Below are 18682 nucleotides of genomic sequence, written 5' to 3'. Positions count from 1 at the left end.
CCTCTGGAGAAACAAGTTGCGATTTGCGTATACAAACTGGCGACCTGTGCCGAGTATCGAGTGATTGGGGATGTATTTTGAGTACATAAAAGTACTGTGTACAAGTACTTTCATATTGTTGTTAAAGCAATGGTGAAACTTACGAGTGTATTAATTTCATTCCCAAAACTGGATGAATGCATTCAAAATGCAGGTGCATTTCAAAAAATGTGTCACATTCCTAACGTGATTGGAGCTATTGATGGTAAAATGCCTTTTAGAATATTAATTACAAATTATAAACGCTTTGTAAAAATTATTTAGGAACACACATTCCTGTTAAAGCCCCAAAGATTGGCTACATGGATTTCGTTAATCGCAAGGGATGGACATCGATGGTCATGCAAGCTGTAGTTGACAACAATTACTTGTAAGTAAAACCATATTTAGGTATTGGTTTTTATTCCAAATATTATTTATTTTTAGGTTTAGAGACGTCAGCATGAAATTGCCAGGAAGTGTCCACGACGCGACGGTCTTTAAAGAATCTGGAATTTTCAAGAACCATAGCCGAATTATTTCGGAACTTGTAAAACTGGTGGGCAACAAAAAGATTCCCTTCATTATCATAAGAGATCCTGCATACCCATTGCTACCGTGGCTTCTAAAACCATATACTGGATACCTAACAGGAAGAGTCGTTCAACTGCTACCTTAGCTCGGGCAGAATTGTAGTGGTGAATGCCTTTGGTCGATTGATAGGACGCTGGAGGTGCCTGGCCAAAAGAGTAGATACCGATTATAAACATGATATGTACTTCATAACTTCGTGGAAATAAGAAAGCAGAAGTTTACGCCAATCAACGAATATGAAAGTAACCAGCAAAGTATTGGAATCTCCTGAATGAGATCCATCTGATCTTAGGGAACACATTAAGGAATACATTGTATCTAACTTTCCTTTGCGAAGCAGTTCAATATAAAAGAAAATTGCACTTTTAGTTTTGTTTCGAAACATTTCAGCTTTAATTGGAGTTGAAGAACACTCGCATGAATCTTTGGGTCTCGGCCCGATCCTCCGCAAGAACTTCGCGCATGCTGTGCACAAAGGTGGCGTCGATTTCCCGTTGAGCCTCAAGGAACTCCTTGTTCTGCACCTCCAGCATGTCCAACGCCTCCTTGTTGTCGTTTGACATCTTCTGAACCATCTGCACGACGATTGCCTTATTTAAAAATGAAGTGAAATCATTAAAAATTACCATCGTGTTACCGTTAATGATAATTAATATGCTTACTTGAAGTTTGGCGGCTCCTAGGCATAGATGTCTCTACCAGGAGTTCAGGTGCATCAACAGTAGAAGACTTCATTGGCCAGGTCATCGAAGCCATCGATTTAACACCCACAAACCGCCCAAGCCTGTGACGCTTACAATTTTCATGCTAGATAAAAAATTTTAACTGAAATGTATTGGTCTCGTCAATACCTATAGATTGATCCACGCCAACTCTAACGCCCATAACGCTTAAATCTGTCTACCGCCGGTGGGTGGCGTATTTTAATCTCGCTTTGCTGCTTGCATATCTCCATTTCCCTTTGGTCCCTTTAGCTGAGTAACGGGTATCTGATAGTCGAGATACTCGACTTTAGCGTTCTTCCTTGTTTTTTTATGAACTAATTGAACTTCGATTATCTTTAGCGAGTCTCTATCTAATAACACAGGTAATGGCAGAATATTATCATCGACTATTTTTAACAAGATCTAGTACGTTGTTGAACAAAAATGATCAAAGCACTTCACTGTGCTGGCAATGCGTATGTATTTTCCCTTTTCACCTCGCAATCGTCATAATTCAATTGCTTGAATTGCTGCCAACTCCTACGAACCTACGAACTCCTGCACGGCTGCCACCATAGTTTTCGTCTTCCGCTTGGGGCGTTACTGATACTTTGTGCTGTAGCAGTTAAAGCAGACCCCTTCCGGCATTTTGGGTTGTCTACAATCTATCAAAATGTCCCATTTGCCGACAGTTGTAGCAGCGAGAGGCTTCAGAATCCTGCCTTCTGGTCGACTGGAAATTGGACTTCCGTTTAGTTTGCTTCTCCAACTTTGAAATCTTTCCAAGCGTCTACTTTGATTTATCGTAGATCATAATTTCTTCCGCAAGTCGTCCAAAGAACTACAGTTAGCCATTGCAAACGCGGCTCCCGAATTTTCTTCCAAGCCTTCCATGATGAATCGGATGATAATTTCTCTAACCAGTTTTAAACCTTAACCTTGAGGTCGAATACAGCTATCAATTCGGTTCGCAGTGCTGGCCAAGTTAGGGCTGCCGTCTCAATCATGAACGACCTCGCAGATCTCCTAAGCAAACGTATGGCGAAAATAAATCATTGTTTCTCCGATACACTGTAATTAACGCACCCAAATCATTCATGTCGATGCCATGTCCTCGAGCGGGTTCATTTTGGCTCAACGAATTTTCTAAGTCAGCCACCCATTTACGCGCAACATACAGCTTCTCGATTTGTTGCAAATGTTGGATTTCTGCCTCATCGTTTTCCGCCACTTGATCACGCCGCTGCACGTCCGCAGCCGCCATGCCAGAAGCTTCCAAAAATTCTTCAGACGCCACCAGTTGATCACGCCGCTGCAAGACCGCAGCCGCCACGCCAGAAACTTCCAGATATTCTTCAGACGCCACTACTTTGTCGCCTTTTGCCGGTATACTATGGTCGTCCCTTTCTTGCTCATGTTTGTTTTCACTACCAACACAAGCGTCATCTCCCGGGCTCGAAAATGTTGGCTCCCCAGGCGAGATTTCACTCAGCCCCGATTCCCCCTGGTTCAGCCCCTCCAGTTTTGCTGATTCCAGACGGTCCATAATGGCCTTCACAGCTAACACGCTGTTTCGGTCTTGGATAGCTTTAAACTCAGATTTCGAACTCTTTATTATGTCCTTGTATCTCATAGCCGAGTTATTACAGCTTTTACGGCCTTTCAACTCCGCACCCGATATGTAAAGCTTTTAATTTCACTTTATGTTAACTTATTCCCGGTTCTCGTGTCTTGTCAATATCCTCGTCCTCTTCTTAGTGATCGCACTTTCCCTCTCGTGCTTCATCGAATTATTCAACGCTTGTTATCGATATTTACATGGGGCATTCTCTTACGTCTATTAAAATAAGATATTTTCACTATTTACATTCGGCCAACATGACTACAGATCCAACATGCTTTTAAATGGCAATTGAGTTAATTGACAATCATCAATATCAACAACTTCATATCGATCATTATCAAAAACACGGCTTCTCATATATGGCCCACGATATTTTGGGGCAAACTTCTTGTTTACATCTGCTGTAGTATCGACATTACGAATAGCCACATAATCACCTATTTTATATTCACGAGGAGCTCTATTACTATGTTTATGCTATGGGAATCGCGATTTCTTTAAAGCGCGATATAAAAACAATCCCTGTTTATGCTACACATATCAATTCATGATTTGATTTCAGTAGAGATGCCAGAGGTAAAAAATTAGGTATTTTAGTCTGGTCACACTTTCGCAAAAAGTAAACAAACCAAACAACGCGATGGATAACGTTAAATTCTTCATTTGCAATAAGAACCGGAAAATTAATTTCCAAAGTCGCTGTGTGGAGGCACAGAAGATCGATGGCTTTATTAAAAGTGAGGCGGTTTTTGGTGGCTAGGAGTCACAGGATGCTGATGAAGGTGTACCCGTCTGCAACCGCGACTCTCAGCCTGAGGACACCTAGAGTGCGAAGATTCAGGAGCAGGCCAAGAAGCAATGAATTTTTGTCACTTATGCAAGAGCCTAAAAATGAAAAATTTGTTTTTTGAGAACTTAAGGATGTCAAAGAGTTCATTTTTCGAACTGTGCGAATTGCTACGTCCGGGGCAGAGCATGTTTTTAACCGTTCCAGTTCCTCTGGAGAAACAAGTTGCGATTTGCGTATACAAACTGGCGACCTGTGCCGAGTATCGAGTGATTGGGGATGTATTTTGAGTACATAAAAGTACTGTGTACAAGTACTTTCATATTGTTGTTAAAGCAATGGTGAAACTTACGAGTGTATTAATTTCATTCCCAAAACTGGATGAATGCATTCAAAATGCAGGTGCATTTCAAAAAATGTGTCACATTCCTAACGTGATTGGAGCTATTGATGGTAAAATGCCTTTTAGAATATTAATTACAAATTATAAACGCTTTGTAAAAATTATTTAGGAACACACATTCCTGTTAAAGCCCCAAAGATTGGCTACATGGATTTCGTTAATCGCAAGGGATGGACATCGATGGTCATGCAAGCTGTAGTTGACAACAATTACTTGTAAGTAAAACCATATTTAGGTATTGGTTTTTTTTCCAAATATTATTTATTTTTAGGTTTAGAGACGTCAGCATGAAATTGCCAGGAAGTGTCCACGACGCGACGGTCTTTAAAGAATCTGGAATTTTCAAGAACCATAGCCGAATTATTTCGGAATTTGTAAAACTGGTGGGCAACAAAAAGATTCCTTGCACTTTTAGTTTTGTTTCGAAACATTTCAGCTTTAATTGGAGTTGAAGAACACTCGCATGAATCTTTGGGTCTCGGCCCGATCCTCCGCAAGAACTTCGCGCATGCTGTGCACAAAGGTGGCGTCGATTTCCCGTTGAGCCTCAAGGAACTCCTTGTTCTGCACCTCCAGCATGTCCAACGCCTCCTTGTTGTCGTTTGACATCTTCTGAACCATCTGCACGACGATTTCCTTATTTAAAAATGAAGTGAAATCATTTAAAATTACCATCGTGTTACCGTTAATGATAATTAATATGCTTACTTGAAGTTTGGCGGCTCCTAGGCATAGATGTCTCTACCAGGAGTTCAGGTGCATCAACAGTAGAAGACTTCATTGGCCAGTTCATCGAAGCCATCGATTTAACACCCACAAACCGCCCAAGCCTGTGACGCTTACAATTTTCATGCTAGATAAAAAATTTTAACTGAAATGTATTGGTCTCGTCAATACCTATCGATTGATCCACGCCAACTCTAACGCCCACTTAAACGCCCACAAACCGCGAAAACCTGTGACGCCCACAATTTGGATGCTAGATGAAAAATTTGAACTGAAATGTATTGGTGTCGTCAATACCTATCGATTGATCCAAAAATAAATTTGCCACGCCCACTCTAACGCCCATAACGCTTAAATCTGTCTACCGCCGGTAGGTGGCGCATTTTAATTTCGCTTTGCTGCTTGCATATCTCCATTTCCCTTTGAGTAACGGGTATCTGATAGTCGAGGTACTCGACTATAGCGTTCTTCCTTGTTTATTATATTTTTAATTGAATTGTGATTTAATTTAAATTTTTGTGTTGAACGAGTAGCTTAAGTTTCACTTTGAATGTGCAGGAATTCAAAACAGAAAACTCATTTCAAATAAAGCATAATTTTTTATAATTATCTTACACATTGGGATTATTTGTGGTATTCGTTTATAATGTTATATGGAGTAAAAACGTTTTTCAAAATTACACCCAAAAAAAAAATTCGATGTATCGATTCACATTGATGTTTTTTTCTGAAAATCATCGAAACATCGATGTGCGACCACGAGGCAGCGTGTCGACAAGCGAGCAGAGGCGGCCACTACGAGCATCCCGAGACACGGGAGCCAGCGGTCATCAAGTCAACGCGTCGACAAGCCAGGACGAGGAACATCAGCAGCCTGTGGAACCAGAGCAAGGAGATACCGAGGCCAGCCCAGCCACACACCCGCTGTATTAATAACACGAGAATAAAACCCACTGTTACCATTCGAACCGCGTGTTTTCTTACTGATCTACGGGGCAGTCGCATCATATAAATTTGGTGGGACGAACACACAATCTTCTGTGCTAGCGGCAGGAATCTCGCAGCGAGCAGACCAACAAAAATCAGTTCGTTAAACTATTTTCTTGTCGCTGTAACGGTAAAGCTCCAAACCCATGGGTACTCGCATCAGTATGAAGCTCAGTTTCCGTTCCGGGACTATAAATGGCTAAACCAGTTGGGTTAGCTAAAGCATTTTTCAAGTTGTTAAACGCACTCAGTCAATAAATCTGTCAATGACCTAGCTTTCCGCGCAAATGAAAAAACCAAACGTCTAAAATATAAAAAGACTCCCAAACTGGAGTGAAGGGCATGAACATTCAGATTATTAACGCTGTACATTAGGAACTCGCATTCTTTCTTTACAAATACACATTTCTTATTTATCTCTAAATGGTTTTCACTAATGCGATCTAAAAGTTTTCCCAAGATTTATACATGCTCCTGTACGGTTTTTGTCGCAATAACTATTTCATCCATATAGATCACTACACTCTTCGTTCTTATAAAATCTGAAAACGTTTCTGAGATGAATCATTGGAACACGGCAGGGCCATTCTTTAATCCAAAAGGCATTCTCAGGTTCTTGAGGAGTAACAAAAGATGTATGTGGTACCGATTTTTCTTCCACTTCTATTTGATGAAATCCATTTTCCCTCAAGATACTCCAGGCAATCTTCAATAACGGGCAAAGGAAAATTATATTTAACTATACGTTTGTTTAAACCACGGTAGTCAACGTACATTCGAATTTCGGCAGACTTTTTCTTCAGAAGGACTAAAGGTTACGCATAAGGTGAGACGCTAGGTCGTATTACGTTATTTTTAAGTAACATCAATAGTTTTCGCAACTTTCTCTCTCTCTCAAATTTAGATAAGCGCCTTAGAGAACAATAAAACGGAGTAGTATCTGTTAGTCTAGTGGACATCCGATATCAAGGTCTGGTATTAAAGTTATATGGGCCATTAAAATAATGAGATTTGATATGCTTCTGACACCTATCTGCTACTTCGAGCCCAAACTCAGTTCCTATTTCAAATAAATCCTCTCTAATTTTTGCGCATCGCCTTCAATATCCAAAAATTCTTCAGAATTCGCATTGTCAAAGTTGTGATTAGAACTAACATTAACAGGTTTATAAGTATTTTTACTTATATTACGTGTAGAATTTATATGAGCGGTGAAAAGAGAAGCAAATTTTGATTTATCAGTATTGATTGATGTTTATACCAGTTACTCGTAGAGTAAAAGGGTATACTAGATTCGTCGGAAAGTATGTAACAGGCAGAAGGAAGCGTTTCCGACCCCATAAAGTATATATATTCTTGATCAGGATCACTAGCCGAGTCGATCTAGCCATGTCCGTCTGTCTGGATGAACGCTGAGATCTCGGAAACTATAAGAGCTAGGCTATTGAGATTTGGCGTGTAGATTCCTGAGCTTCTTACGCAGCGCAAGTTTCTCTCAGCAATGAACCACGCCCACTCTTACGCCCACAAGCCGCCCAAAACTGTGGCTCCTACAGTTTTGATGCTAGAATAAAAATGTTAACTGAAGTGTATTGTTCTCATCAATACTTATCGATGGACCCAAAAAAAGTTTGCTACGCCCATTTTACCACCCACAGACCGCCCAAGCCTGTGACGCTTACAATTTTCATGCTAGATAAAAAATTTTATCTGAAATGTATTGGTCTCGTCAATACCTATCGACTGATCCAAAAAAAAAAATTTGCCACACCAACTCTAACACCAACTCGCTTTGCTGCATATCTCCATTTCCCTTTAGCTGAGTAACGGGTATCTGATAGTCGAGATACTCGACTTTAGCGTTCTTCCTTGTTTTTTTATGAACTAATTGAACTTCGATTATCTTTAGCGAGTCTCTATCTAATAACACAGGTAATGGCAGAATATTATCATCGACTATTTTTAACAAGATCTAGTACGTTGTTGAACAAAAATGATCAAAGCACTTCACTGTGCTGGCAATGCGTATGTATTTTTCCTTTTCACCTCGCAATCGTCATAATTCAATTGCTTGAATTGCTGCCAACTCCTACGAACCAGATCCCGCGTTCTCCTGCACGGCAGCCACCATAGTTTTCGTCTTCCGCTTGGGGCGTTACTGATACTTTGTGCTGTAGCAGTTAAAGCAGACCCCTTCCGACATTTTGGGTTGTCTACAATCTATCAAAATGTCCCATTTGCCGACAGTTGTAGCAGCGAGAGGCTTCAGGATCCTGCCTTCTGGTCGACTGGAAATTGGACTTCCGTTTAGTTTGCTTCTCCAACTTTGAAATCTTTCCAAGCGTCTACTTTGATTTATCGTAGATCATAATTTCTTCCGCAAGTCGTCCAAAGAACTACAGTTAGCCATTGCAAACGCGGCTCCCGAATTTTCTTCTAAGCCTTCCATGATGAATCGGATGATAATTTCTCTGACCAGTTTTTAACCTTAACCTTGAGATCGAATACAGCTATCAATTCCGTTCGCAGTGCTGGCCAAGTTAGGGCTGCCGTCTCAATCATGAACGACCTCGCAGATCTCCTAAGCAATCGTATGGCGAAAATAAATCATTGTTTCTCCGATACACTGTAATTAACGCACCCAAATCATTCATGTCGATGCCATGTCCTCGAGCGGGTTCATTTTGGCTCAACGAATTTTCTAAGTCAGCCACCCATTTACGCGCAACATACAGCTTCTCGATTTGTTGCAAATGTTGGATTTCTGCCTCAACGTTTTCCGCCACTTGATCACGCCGCTGCACGTCCGCAGCCGCCATGCCAGAAGCTTCCAAAAATTCTTCAGACGCCACCACTTGATCACGCCGCTGCACGATATCAAGGTCTGGTATTAAAGTTATATGGGCCATTAAAATAATGAGGTTTGATATGCTTCTGACACCTATCTGCTACTTCGAGCCCAAACTCAGTTCCTATTTCAAATAAATCCTCTCTAATTTTTGCGCATCGCCTTCAATATCCAAAAATTCTTCAGAATTCGCATTGTCAAAGTTGTGATTAGAACTAACATTAACAGGTTTATAAGTATTTTTACTTATATTACGTGTAGAATTTATATGAGCGGTGAAAAGAGAAGCAAATTTTGATTTATCAGTATTGATTGATGTTTATACCAGTTACTCGTAGAGTAAAAGGGTATACTAGATTCGTCGGAAAGTATGTAACAGGCAGAAGGAAGCGTTTCCGACCCCATAAAGTATATATATTCTTGATCAGGATCACTAGCCGAGTCGATCTAGCCATGTCCGTCTGTCTGGATGAACGCTGAGATCTCGGAAACTATAAGAGCTAGGCTATTGAGATTTGGCGTGTAGATTCCTGAGCTTCTTACGCAGCGCAAGTTTCTCTCAGCAATGAACCACGCCCACTCTTACGCCCACAAGCCGCCCAAAACTGTGGCTCCTACAGTTTTGATGCTAGAATAAAAATGTTAACTGAAGTGTATTGTTCTCATCAATACTTATCGATGGACCCAAAAAAAGTTTGCTACGCCCATTTTACCACCCACAAACCGCCCAAGCCTGTGACGCTTACAATTTTCATGCTAGATAAAAAATTTTATCTGAAATGTATTGGTCTCGTCAATACCTATCGACTGATCCAAAAAAAAAAATTTGCCACACCAACTCTAACACCAACTCGCTTTGCTGCATATCTCCATTTCCCTTTAGCTGAGTAACGGGTATCTGATAGTCGAGATACTCGACTTTAGCGTTCTTCCTTGTTTTTTTATGAACTAATTGAACTTCGATTACCTTTAGCGAGTCTCTATCTAATAACACAGGTAATGGCAGAATATTATCATCGACTATTTTTAACAAGATCTAGTACGTTGTTGAACAAAAATGATCAAAGCACTTCACTGTGCTGGCAATGCGTATGTATTTTTCCTTTTCACCTCGCAATCGTCATAATTCAATTGCTTGAATTGCTGCCAACTCCTACGAACCAGATCCCGCGTTCTCCTGCACGGCAGCCACCATAGTTTTCGTCTTCCGCTTGGGGCGTTACTGATACTTTGTGCTGTAGCAGTTAAAGCAGACCCCTTCCGACATTTTGGGTTGTCTACAATCTATCAAAATGTCCCATTTGCCGACAGTTGTAGCAGCGAGAGGCTTCAGGATCCTGCCTTCTGGTCGACTGGAAATTGGACTTCCGTTTAGTTTGCTTCTCCAACTTTGAAATCTTTCCAAGCGTCTACTTTGATTTATCGTAGATCATAATTTCTTCCGCAAGTCGTCCAAAGAACTACAGTTAGCCATTGCAAACGCGGCTCCCGAATTTTCTTCTAAGCCTTCCATGATGAATCGGATGATAATTTCTCTGACCAGTTTTTAACCTTAACCTTGAGATCGAATACAGCTATCAATTCCGTTCGCAGTGCTGGCCAAGTTAGGGCTGCCGTCTCAATCATGAACGACCTCGCAGATCTCCTAAGCAATCGTATGGCGAAAATAAATCATTGTTTCTCCGATACACTGTAATTAACGCACCCAAATCATTCATGTCGATGCCATGTCCTCGAGCGGGTTCATTTTGGCTCAACGAATTTTCTAAGTCAGCCACCCATTTACGCGCAACATACAGCTTCTCGATTTGTTGCAAATGTTGGATTTCTGCCTCAACGTTTTCCGCCACTTGATCACGCCGCTGCACGTCCGCAGCCGCCATGCCAGAAGCTTCCAAAAATTCTTCAGACGCCACCACTTGATCACGCCGCTGCACGATATCAAGGTCTGGTATTAAAGTTATATGGGCCATTAAAATAATGAGGTTTGATATGCTTCTGACACCTATCTGCTACTTCGAGCCCAAACTCAGTTCCTATTTCAAATAAATCCTCTCTAATTTTTGCGCATCGCCTTCAATATCCAAAAATTCTTCAGAATTCGCATTGTCAAAGTTGTGATTAGAACTAACATTAACAGGTTTATAAGTATTTTTACTTATATTACGTGTAGAATTTATATGAGCGGTGAAAAGAGAAGCAAATTTTGATTTATCAGTATTGATTGATGTTTATACCAGTTACTCGTAGAGTAAAAGGGTATACTAGATTCGTCGGAAAGTATGTAACAGGCAGAAGGAAGCGTTTCCGACCCCATAAAGTATATATATTCTTGATCAGGATCACTAGCCGAGTCGATCTAGCCATGTCCGTCTGTCTGGATGAACGCTGAGATCTCGGAAACTATAAGAGCTAGGCTATTGAGATTTGGCGTGTAGATTCCTGAGCTTCTTACGCAGCGCAAGTTTCTCTCAGCAATGAACCACGCCCACTCTTACGCCCACAAGCCGCCCAAAACTGTGGCTCCTACAGTTTTGATGCTAGAATAAAAATGTTAACTGAAGTGTATTGTTCTCATCAATACTTATCGATGGACCCAAAAAAAGTTTGCTACGCCCATTTTACCACCCACAAACCGCCCAAGCCTGTGACGCTTACAATTTTCATGCTAGATAAAAAATTTTATCTGAAATGTATTGGTCTCGTCAATACCTATCGACTGATCCAAAAAAAAAAATTTGCCACACCAACTCTAACACCAACTCGCTTTGCTGCATATCTCCATTTCCCTTTAGCTGAGTAACGGGTATCTGATAGTCGAGATACTCGACTTTAGCGTTCTTCCTTGTTTTTTTATGAACTAATTGAACTTCGATTATCTTTAGCGAGTCTCTATCTAATAACACAGGTAATGGCAGAATATTATCATCGACTATTTTTAACAAGATCTAGTACGTTGTTGAACAAAAATGATCAAAGCACTTCACTGTGCTGGCAATGCGTATGTATTTTTCCTTTTCACCTCGCAATCGTCATAATTCAATTGCTTGAATTGCTGCCAACTCCTACGAACCAGATCCCGCGTTCTCCTGCACGGCAGCCACCATAGTTTTCGTCTTCCGCTTGGGGCGTTACTGATACTTTGTGCTGTAGCAGTTAAAGCAGACCCCTTCCGACATTTTGGGTTGTCTACAATCTATCAAAATGTCCCATTTGCCGACAGTTGTAGCAGCGAGAGGCTTCAGGATCCTGCCTTCTGGTCGACTGGAAATTGGACTTCCGTTTAGTTTGCTTCTCCAACTTTGAAATCTTTCCAAGCGTCTACTTTGATTTATCGTAGATCATAATTTCTTCCGCAAGTCGTCCAAAGAACTACAGTTAGCCATTGCAAACGCGGCTCCCGAATTTTCTTCTAAGCCTTCCATGATGAATCGGATGATAATTTCTCTGACCAGTTTTTAACCTTAACCTTGAGATCGAATACAGCTATCAATTCCGTTCGCAGTGCTGGCCAAGTTAGGGCTGCCGTCTCAATCATGAACGACCTCGCAGATCTCCTAAGCAATCGTATGGCGAAAATAAATCATTGTTTCTCCGATACACTGTAATTAACGCACCCAAATCATTCATGTCGATGCCATGTCCTCGAGCGGGTTCATTTTGGCTCAACGAATTTTCTAAGTCAGCCACCCATTTACGCGCAACATACAGCTTCTCGATTTGTTGCAAATGTTGGATTTCTGCCTCAACGTTTTCCGCCACTTGATCACGCCGCTGCACGTCCGCAGCCGCCATGCCAGAAGCTTCCAAAAATTCTTCAGACGCCACCACTTGATCACGCCGCTGCACGATATCAAGGTCTGGTATTAAAGTTATATGGGCCATTAAAATAATGAGGTTTGATATGCTTCTGACACCTATCTGCTACTTCGAGCCCAAACTCAGTTCCTATTTCAAATAAATCCTCTCTAATTTTTGCGCATCGCCTTCAATATCCAAAAATTCTTCAGAATTCGCATTGTCAAAGTTGTGATTAGAACTAACATTAACAGGTTTATAAGTATTTTTACTTATATTACGTGTAGAATTTATATGAGCGGTGAAAAGAGAAGCAAATTTTGATTTATCAGTATTGATTGATGTTTATACCAGTTACTCGTAGAGTAAAAGGGTATACTAGATTCGTCGGAAAGTATGTAACAGGCAGAAGGAAGCGTTTCCGACCCCATAAAGTATATATATTCTTGATCAGGATCACTAGCCGAGTCGATCTAGCCATGTCCGTCTGTCTGGATGAACGCTGAGATCTCGGAAACTATAAGAGCTAGGCTATTGAGATTTGGCGTGTAGATTCCTGAGCTTCTTACGCAGCGCAAGTTTCTCTCAGCAATGAACCACGCCCACTCTTACGCCCACAAGCCGCCCAAAACTGTGGCTCCTACAGTTTTGATGCTAGAATAAAAATGTTAACTGAAGTGTATTGTTCTCATCAATACTTATCGACTTACCACCCACAAACCGCCCAAGCCTGTGACGCTTACAATTTTCATGCTAGATAAAAAATTTTATCTGAAATGTATTGGTCTCGTCAATACCTATCGACTGATCCAAAAAAAACAAGGAAGAACGCTATAGTCGAGTACCTCGACTATCAGATACCCGTTACTCAGCTAAATAGAGATATGCAAGCAGCAAAGCGAGATTAAAATGCGCCACCTACCGGCGGTATACAGATTTAAGCGTTATGGGCGTTAGAGTGGGCGTGGTAAATTTTTTTTTTAACCAATCGATAGGTATTGACGAGATCAATACATTTCAGTTAAAATTTTTTTATCTAGCATGAAAATTGTGGGCGTCACAGGTTTTCGCGGTTTGTGGGCGTTAAAGTGGGCGTGGCAAACTTTTTTTTGGGTCAATCGATAGGTATTGATGAGAACAATACATTTGAGTTAAAATTTTTATTCTAGCATCAAAATTGTAGGAGCCACAGTTTTGGGCGGTTTGTGGGCGTTAGAGTGGGCGTGGCAAACTTTTTTTTGAGTCAATCGATAGGTATTGATGAGAACAATACATTTCAGTTAACATTTTTATTCTAGCATCAAAACTGTAGGAGCCACAGTTTTGGGCGGTTTGTGGGCGTTAGAGTGGGCGTGGCACTGTGCTGAAACAAACTTGCGCTGCGTAAGAAGCTCAGGAATCTGCACGCCAAATCTCAATAGCCTAGCTCCCATAGTTTCCGAGATCTCAGCGTTCATCCGGACAGACGGACATGGCTAGATCGACTCGGCTAGTGATCCTGATCAAGAATATATATACTTTATGGGGTCGGAAACGCTTCCTTCTGCCTGTTACATACTTTCCGACGAATGTAGTATAAAAATTTGCCACACCAACTCTAACACCAACTCGCTTTGCTGCATATCTCCATTTCCCTTTAGCTGAGTAACGGGTATCTGATAGTCGAGATACTCGACTTTAGCGTTCTTCCTTGTTTTTTTATGAACTAATTGAACTTCGATTATCTTAAGCGAGTCTCTATCTAATAACACAGGTAATGGCAGAATATTATCATCGACTATTTTTAACAAGATCTAGTACGTTGTTGAACAAAAATGATCAAAGCACTTCACTGTGCTGGCAATGCGTATGTATTTTTCCTTTTCACCTCGCAATCGTCATAATTCAATTGCTTGAATTGCTGCCAACTCCTACGAACCAGATCCCGCGTTCTCCTGCACGGCAGCCACCATAGTTTTCGTCTTCCGCTTGGGGCGTTACTGATACTTTGTGCTGTAGCAGTTAAAGCAGACCCCTTCCGACATTTTGGGTTGTCTACAATCTATCAAAATGTCCCATTTGCCGACAGTTGTAGCAGCGAGAGGCTTCAGGATCCTGCCTTCTGGTCGACTGGAAATTGGACTTCCGTTTAGTTTGCTTCTCCAACTTTGAAATCTTTCCAAGCGTCTACTTTGATTTATCGTAGATCATAATTTCTTCCGCAAGTCGTCCAAAGAACTACAGTTAGCCATTGCAAACGCGGCTCCCGAATTTTCTTCTAAGCCTTCCATGATGAATCGGATGATAATTTCTCTGACCAGTTTTTAACCTTAACCTTGAGATCGAATACAGCTATCAATTCCGTTCGCAGTGCTGGCCAAGTTAGGGCTGCCGTCTCAATCATGAACGACCTCGCAGATCTCCTAAGCAATCGTATGGCGAAAATAAATCATTGTTTCTCCGATACACTGTAATTAACGCACCCAAATCATTCATGTCGATGCCATGTCCTCGAGCGGGTTCATTTTGGCTCAACGAATTTTCTAAGTCAGCCACCCATTTACGCGCAACATACAGCTTCTCGATTTGTTGCAAATGTTGGATTTCTGCCTCAACGTTTTCCGCCACTTGATCACGCCGCTGCACGTCCGCAGCCGCCATGCCAGAAGCTTCCAAAAATTCTTCAGACGCCACCACTTGATCACGCCGCTGCACGATATCAAGGTCTGGTATTAAAGTTATATGGGCCATTAAAATAATGAGGTTTGATATGCTTCTGACACCTATCTGCTACTTCGAGCCCAAACTCAGTTCCTATTTCAAATAAATCCTCTCTAATTTTTGCGCATCGCCTTCAATATCCAAAAATTCTTCAGAATTCGCATTGTCAAAGTTGTGATTAGAACTAACATTAACAGGTTTATAAGTATTTTTACTTATATTACGTGTAGAATTTATATGAGCGGTGAAAAGAGAAGCAAATTTTGATTTATCAGTATTGATTGATGTTTATACCAGTTACTCGTAGAGTAAAAGGGTATACTAGATTCGTCGGAAAGTATGTAACAGGCAGAAGGAAGCGTTTCCGACCCCATAAAGAATATATATTCTTGATCAGGATCACTAGCCGAGTCGATCTAGCCATGTCCGTCTGTCTGGATGAACGCTGAGATCTCGGAAACTATAAGAGCTAGGCTATTGAGATTTGGCGTGTAGATTCCTGAGCTTCTTACGCAGCGCAAGTTTCTCTCAGCAATGAACCACGCCCACTCTTACGCCCACAAGCCGCCCAAAACTGTGGCTCCTACAGTTTTGATGCTAGAATAAAAATGTTAACTGAAGTGTATTGTTCTCATCAATACTTATCGATGGACCCAAAAAAAGTTTGCTACGCCCATTTTACCACCCACAAACCGCCCAAGCCTGTGACGCTTACAATTTTCATGCTAGATAAAAAATTTTATCTGAAATGTATTGGTCTCGTCAATACCTATCGACTGATCCAAAAAAAACAAGGAAGAACGCTATAGTCGAGTACCTCGACTATCAGATACCCGTTACTCAGCTAAATAGAGATATGCAAGCAGCAAAGCGAGATTAAAATGCGCCACCTACCGGCGGTATACAGATTTAAGCGTTATGGGCGTTAGAGTGGGCGTGGTAAATTTTTTTTTTTAACCAATCGATAGGTATTGACGAGATCAATACATTTCCGTTAAAATTTTTTTATCTAGCATGAAAATTGTGGGCGTCACAGGTTTTCGCGGTTTGTGGGCGTTAAAGTGGGCGTGGCAAACTTTTTTTTGGGTCAATCGATAGGTATTGATGAGAACAATACATTTGAGTTAAAATTTTTATTCTAGCATCAAAATTGTAGGAGCCACAGTTTTGGGCGGTTTGTGGGCGTTAGAGTGGGCGTGGCAAACTTTTTTTTGAGTCAATCGATAGGTATTGATGAGAACAATACATTTCAGTTAACATTTTTATTCTAGCATCAAAACTGTAGGAGCCACAGTTTTGGGCGGTTTGTGGGCGTTAGAGTGGGCGTGGCACTGTGCTGAAACAAACTTGCGCTGCGTAAGAAGCTCAGGAATCTGCACGCCAAATCTCAATAGCCTAGCTCCCATAGTTTCCGAGATCTCAGCGTTCATCCGGACAGACGGACATGGCTAGATCGACTCGGCTAGTGATCCTGATCAAGAATATATATACTTTATGGGGTCGGAAACGCTTCCTTTTGCCTGTTACATACTTTCCGACGAATGTAGTATAAAAATTTGCCACACCAACTCTAACACCAACTCGCTTTGCTGCATATCTCCATTTCCCTTTAGCTGAGTAACGGGTATCTGATAGTCGAGATACTCGACTTTAGCGTTCTTCCTTGTTTTTTTATGAACTAATTGAACTTCGATTATCTTAAGCGAGTCTCTATCTAATAACACAGGTAATGGCAGAATATTATCATCGACTATTTTTAACAAGATCTAGTACGTTGTTGAACAAAAATGATCAAAGCACTTCACTGTGCTGGCAATGCGTATGTATTTTTCCTTTTCACCTCGCAATCGTCATAATTCAATTGCTTGAATTGCTGCCAACTCCTACGAACCAGATCCCGCGTTCTCCTGCACGGCAGCCACCATAGTTTTCGTCTTCCGCTTGGGGCGTTACTGATACTTTGTGCTGTAGCAGTTAAAGCAGACCCCTTCCGACATTTTGGGTTGTCTACAATCTATCAAAATGTCCCATTTGCCGACAGTTGTAGCAGCGAGAGGCTTCAGGATCCTGCCTTCTGGTCGACTGGAAATTGGACTTCCGTTTAGTTTGCTTCTCCAACTTTGAAATCTTTCCAAGCGTCTACTTTGATTTATCGTAGATCATAATTTCTTCCGCAAGTCGTCCAAAGAACTACAGTTAGCCATTGCAAACGCGGCTCCCGAATTTTCTTCTAAGCCTTCCATGATGAATCGGATGATAATTTCTCTAACCAGTTTTTAACCTTAACCTTGAGATCGAATACAGCTATCAATTCGGTTCGCAGTGCTGGCCAAGTTAGGGCTGCCGTCTCAATCATGAACGACCTCGCAGATCTCCTAAGCAATCGTATGGCGAAAATAAATCATTGTTTCTCCGATACACTGTAATTAACGCACCCAAATCATTCATGTCGATGCCATGTCCTCGAGCGGGTTCATTTTGGCTCAACGAATTTTCTAAGTCAGCCACCCATTTACGCGCAACATACAGCTTCTCGATTTGTTGCAAATGTTGGATTTCTGCATCAACGTTTTCCGTCACTTGATCACGCCGCTGCACGTCCGCAGCCGCCATGCCAGAAGCTTCCAAAAATTCTTCAGACGCCACCACTTGATCACGCCGCTGCACGACCGCAGCCGCCACGCCAGAAACTTCCAGATATTCTTCAGACGCCACTACTTTGTCGCCTTTTGCCTGTATACTATGGTCGTCCCTTTCTTGCTCATGTTTGTTTTCACTACCAACACAAGCGTCATCTCCCGGGCTCGAAAATGTTGGCTCCCCAGGCGAGATTTCACTCAGCCCCGATTCCCCCTGGTTCAGCCACTCCAATTTTGCTGATTCCAGACGGTCCATAATGGCCTTCACAGCTAACACGCTGTTTCAGTCTTGGATAGCTTTAAACTCAGATTTCGAACTCTTTATTATGTCCTTGTATCTCATAGCCGAGTTATTACCGCTTTTACGGCCTTTCAACTCCGCACCCGATATGTATAGCTTTTAATTTCACTTTATGTTAACTTATTCCCGGTTCTCGTGTCTTGTCAATATCCTCGTCCTCTTCTTAGTGATCGCACTTTCCCTCTCGTGCTTCATCGAATTATTCAACGCTTGTTATCGATATTTACGTTACGTCTATTAAAATAAGATATTTTCACTATTTACATTCGGCCAACATGACTACAGATCCAACATGCTTTTAAATGGCAATTGAGTTAATTGACAATCATCAATATCAACAACTTCATATCGATCATTATCAAAAACACGGCTTCTCATATATGGCCCACGATATTTTGGGGCAAACTTCTTGTTTACATCTGCTGTAGTATCGACATTACGAATAGCCACATAATCACCTATTTTATATTCACGAGGAGCTCTATTACTATGTTTATGCTATGGGAATCGCGATTTCTTGAAAGCGCGATATAAAAACAATCCCTGTTTATGC

The 18682-nt window shown here is 41.4% G+C and overlaps 2 protein-coding genes across 2 annotated transcripts; both read right to left on the bottom strand.

Moving 5' to 3' along the window:
• Positions 1–1602: 1602 nt before the first annotated feature.
• On the bottom strand, positions 1603–2949 carry LOC139354552 (uncharacterized). Its single transcript, XM_070998806.1, has 2 exons — positions 2403–2949; positions 1603–2342 (listed from the first exon to the last, which is right to left on the bottom strand). Exons 1-2 carry the CDS (start codon positions 2947–2949, stop codon positions 2320–2322), a joined length of 570 nt encoding a protein of 189 aa, XP_070854907.1. The 3' UTR covers positions 1603–2319.
• Positions 2950–11498: 8549 nt separating this feature from the next.
• On the bottom strand, positions 11499–18317 carry LOC139354553 (uncharacterized). The gene is made up of 2 exons (XM_070998807.1): positions 17625–18317; positions 11499–17564 (listed from the first exon to the last, which is right to left on the bottom strand). The coding sequence occupies exons 1-2, from the start codon at positions 18082–18084 to the stop codon at positions 17542–17544; spliced, it is 483 nt and encodes a 160-aa protein (XP_070854908.1). The 5' UTR covers positions 18085–18317; the 3' UTR covers positions 11499–17541.
• Between the last annotated feature and the right edge of the window lie 365 nt (positions 18318–18682).

This window comes from Drosophila suzukii (genome assembly GCF_043229965.1).
Source record: "Drosophila suzukii chromosome 2 unlocalized genomic scaffold, CBGP_Dsuzu_IsoJpt1.0 scf_2c, whole genome shotgun sequence".
In the NCBI taxonomy this organism is placed as follows: domain Eukaryota; kingdom Metazoa; phylum Arthropoda; class Insecta; order Diptera; family Drosophilidae; genus Drosophila; species Drosophila suzukii.
This window is presented reverse-complemented; position numbering and strand designations above follow the sequence as displayed.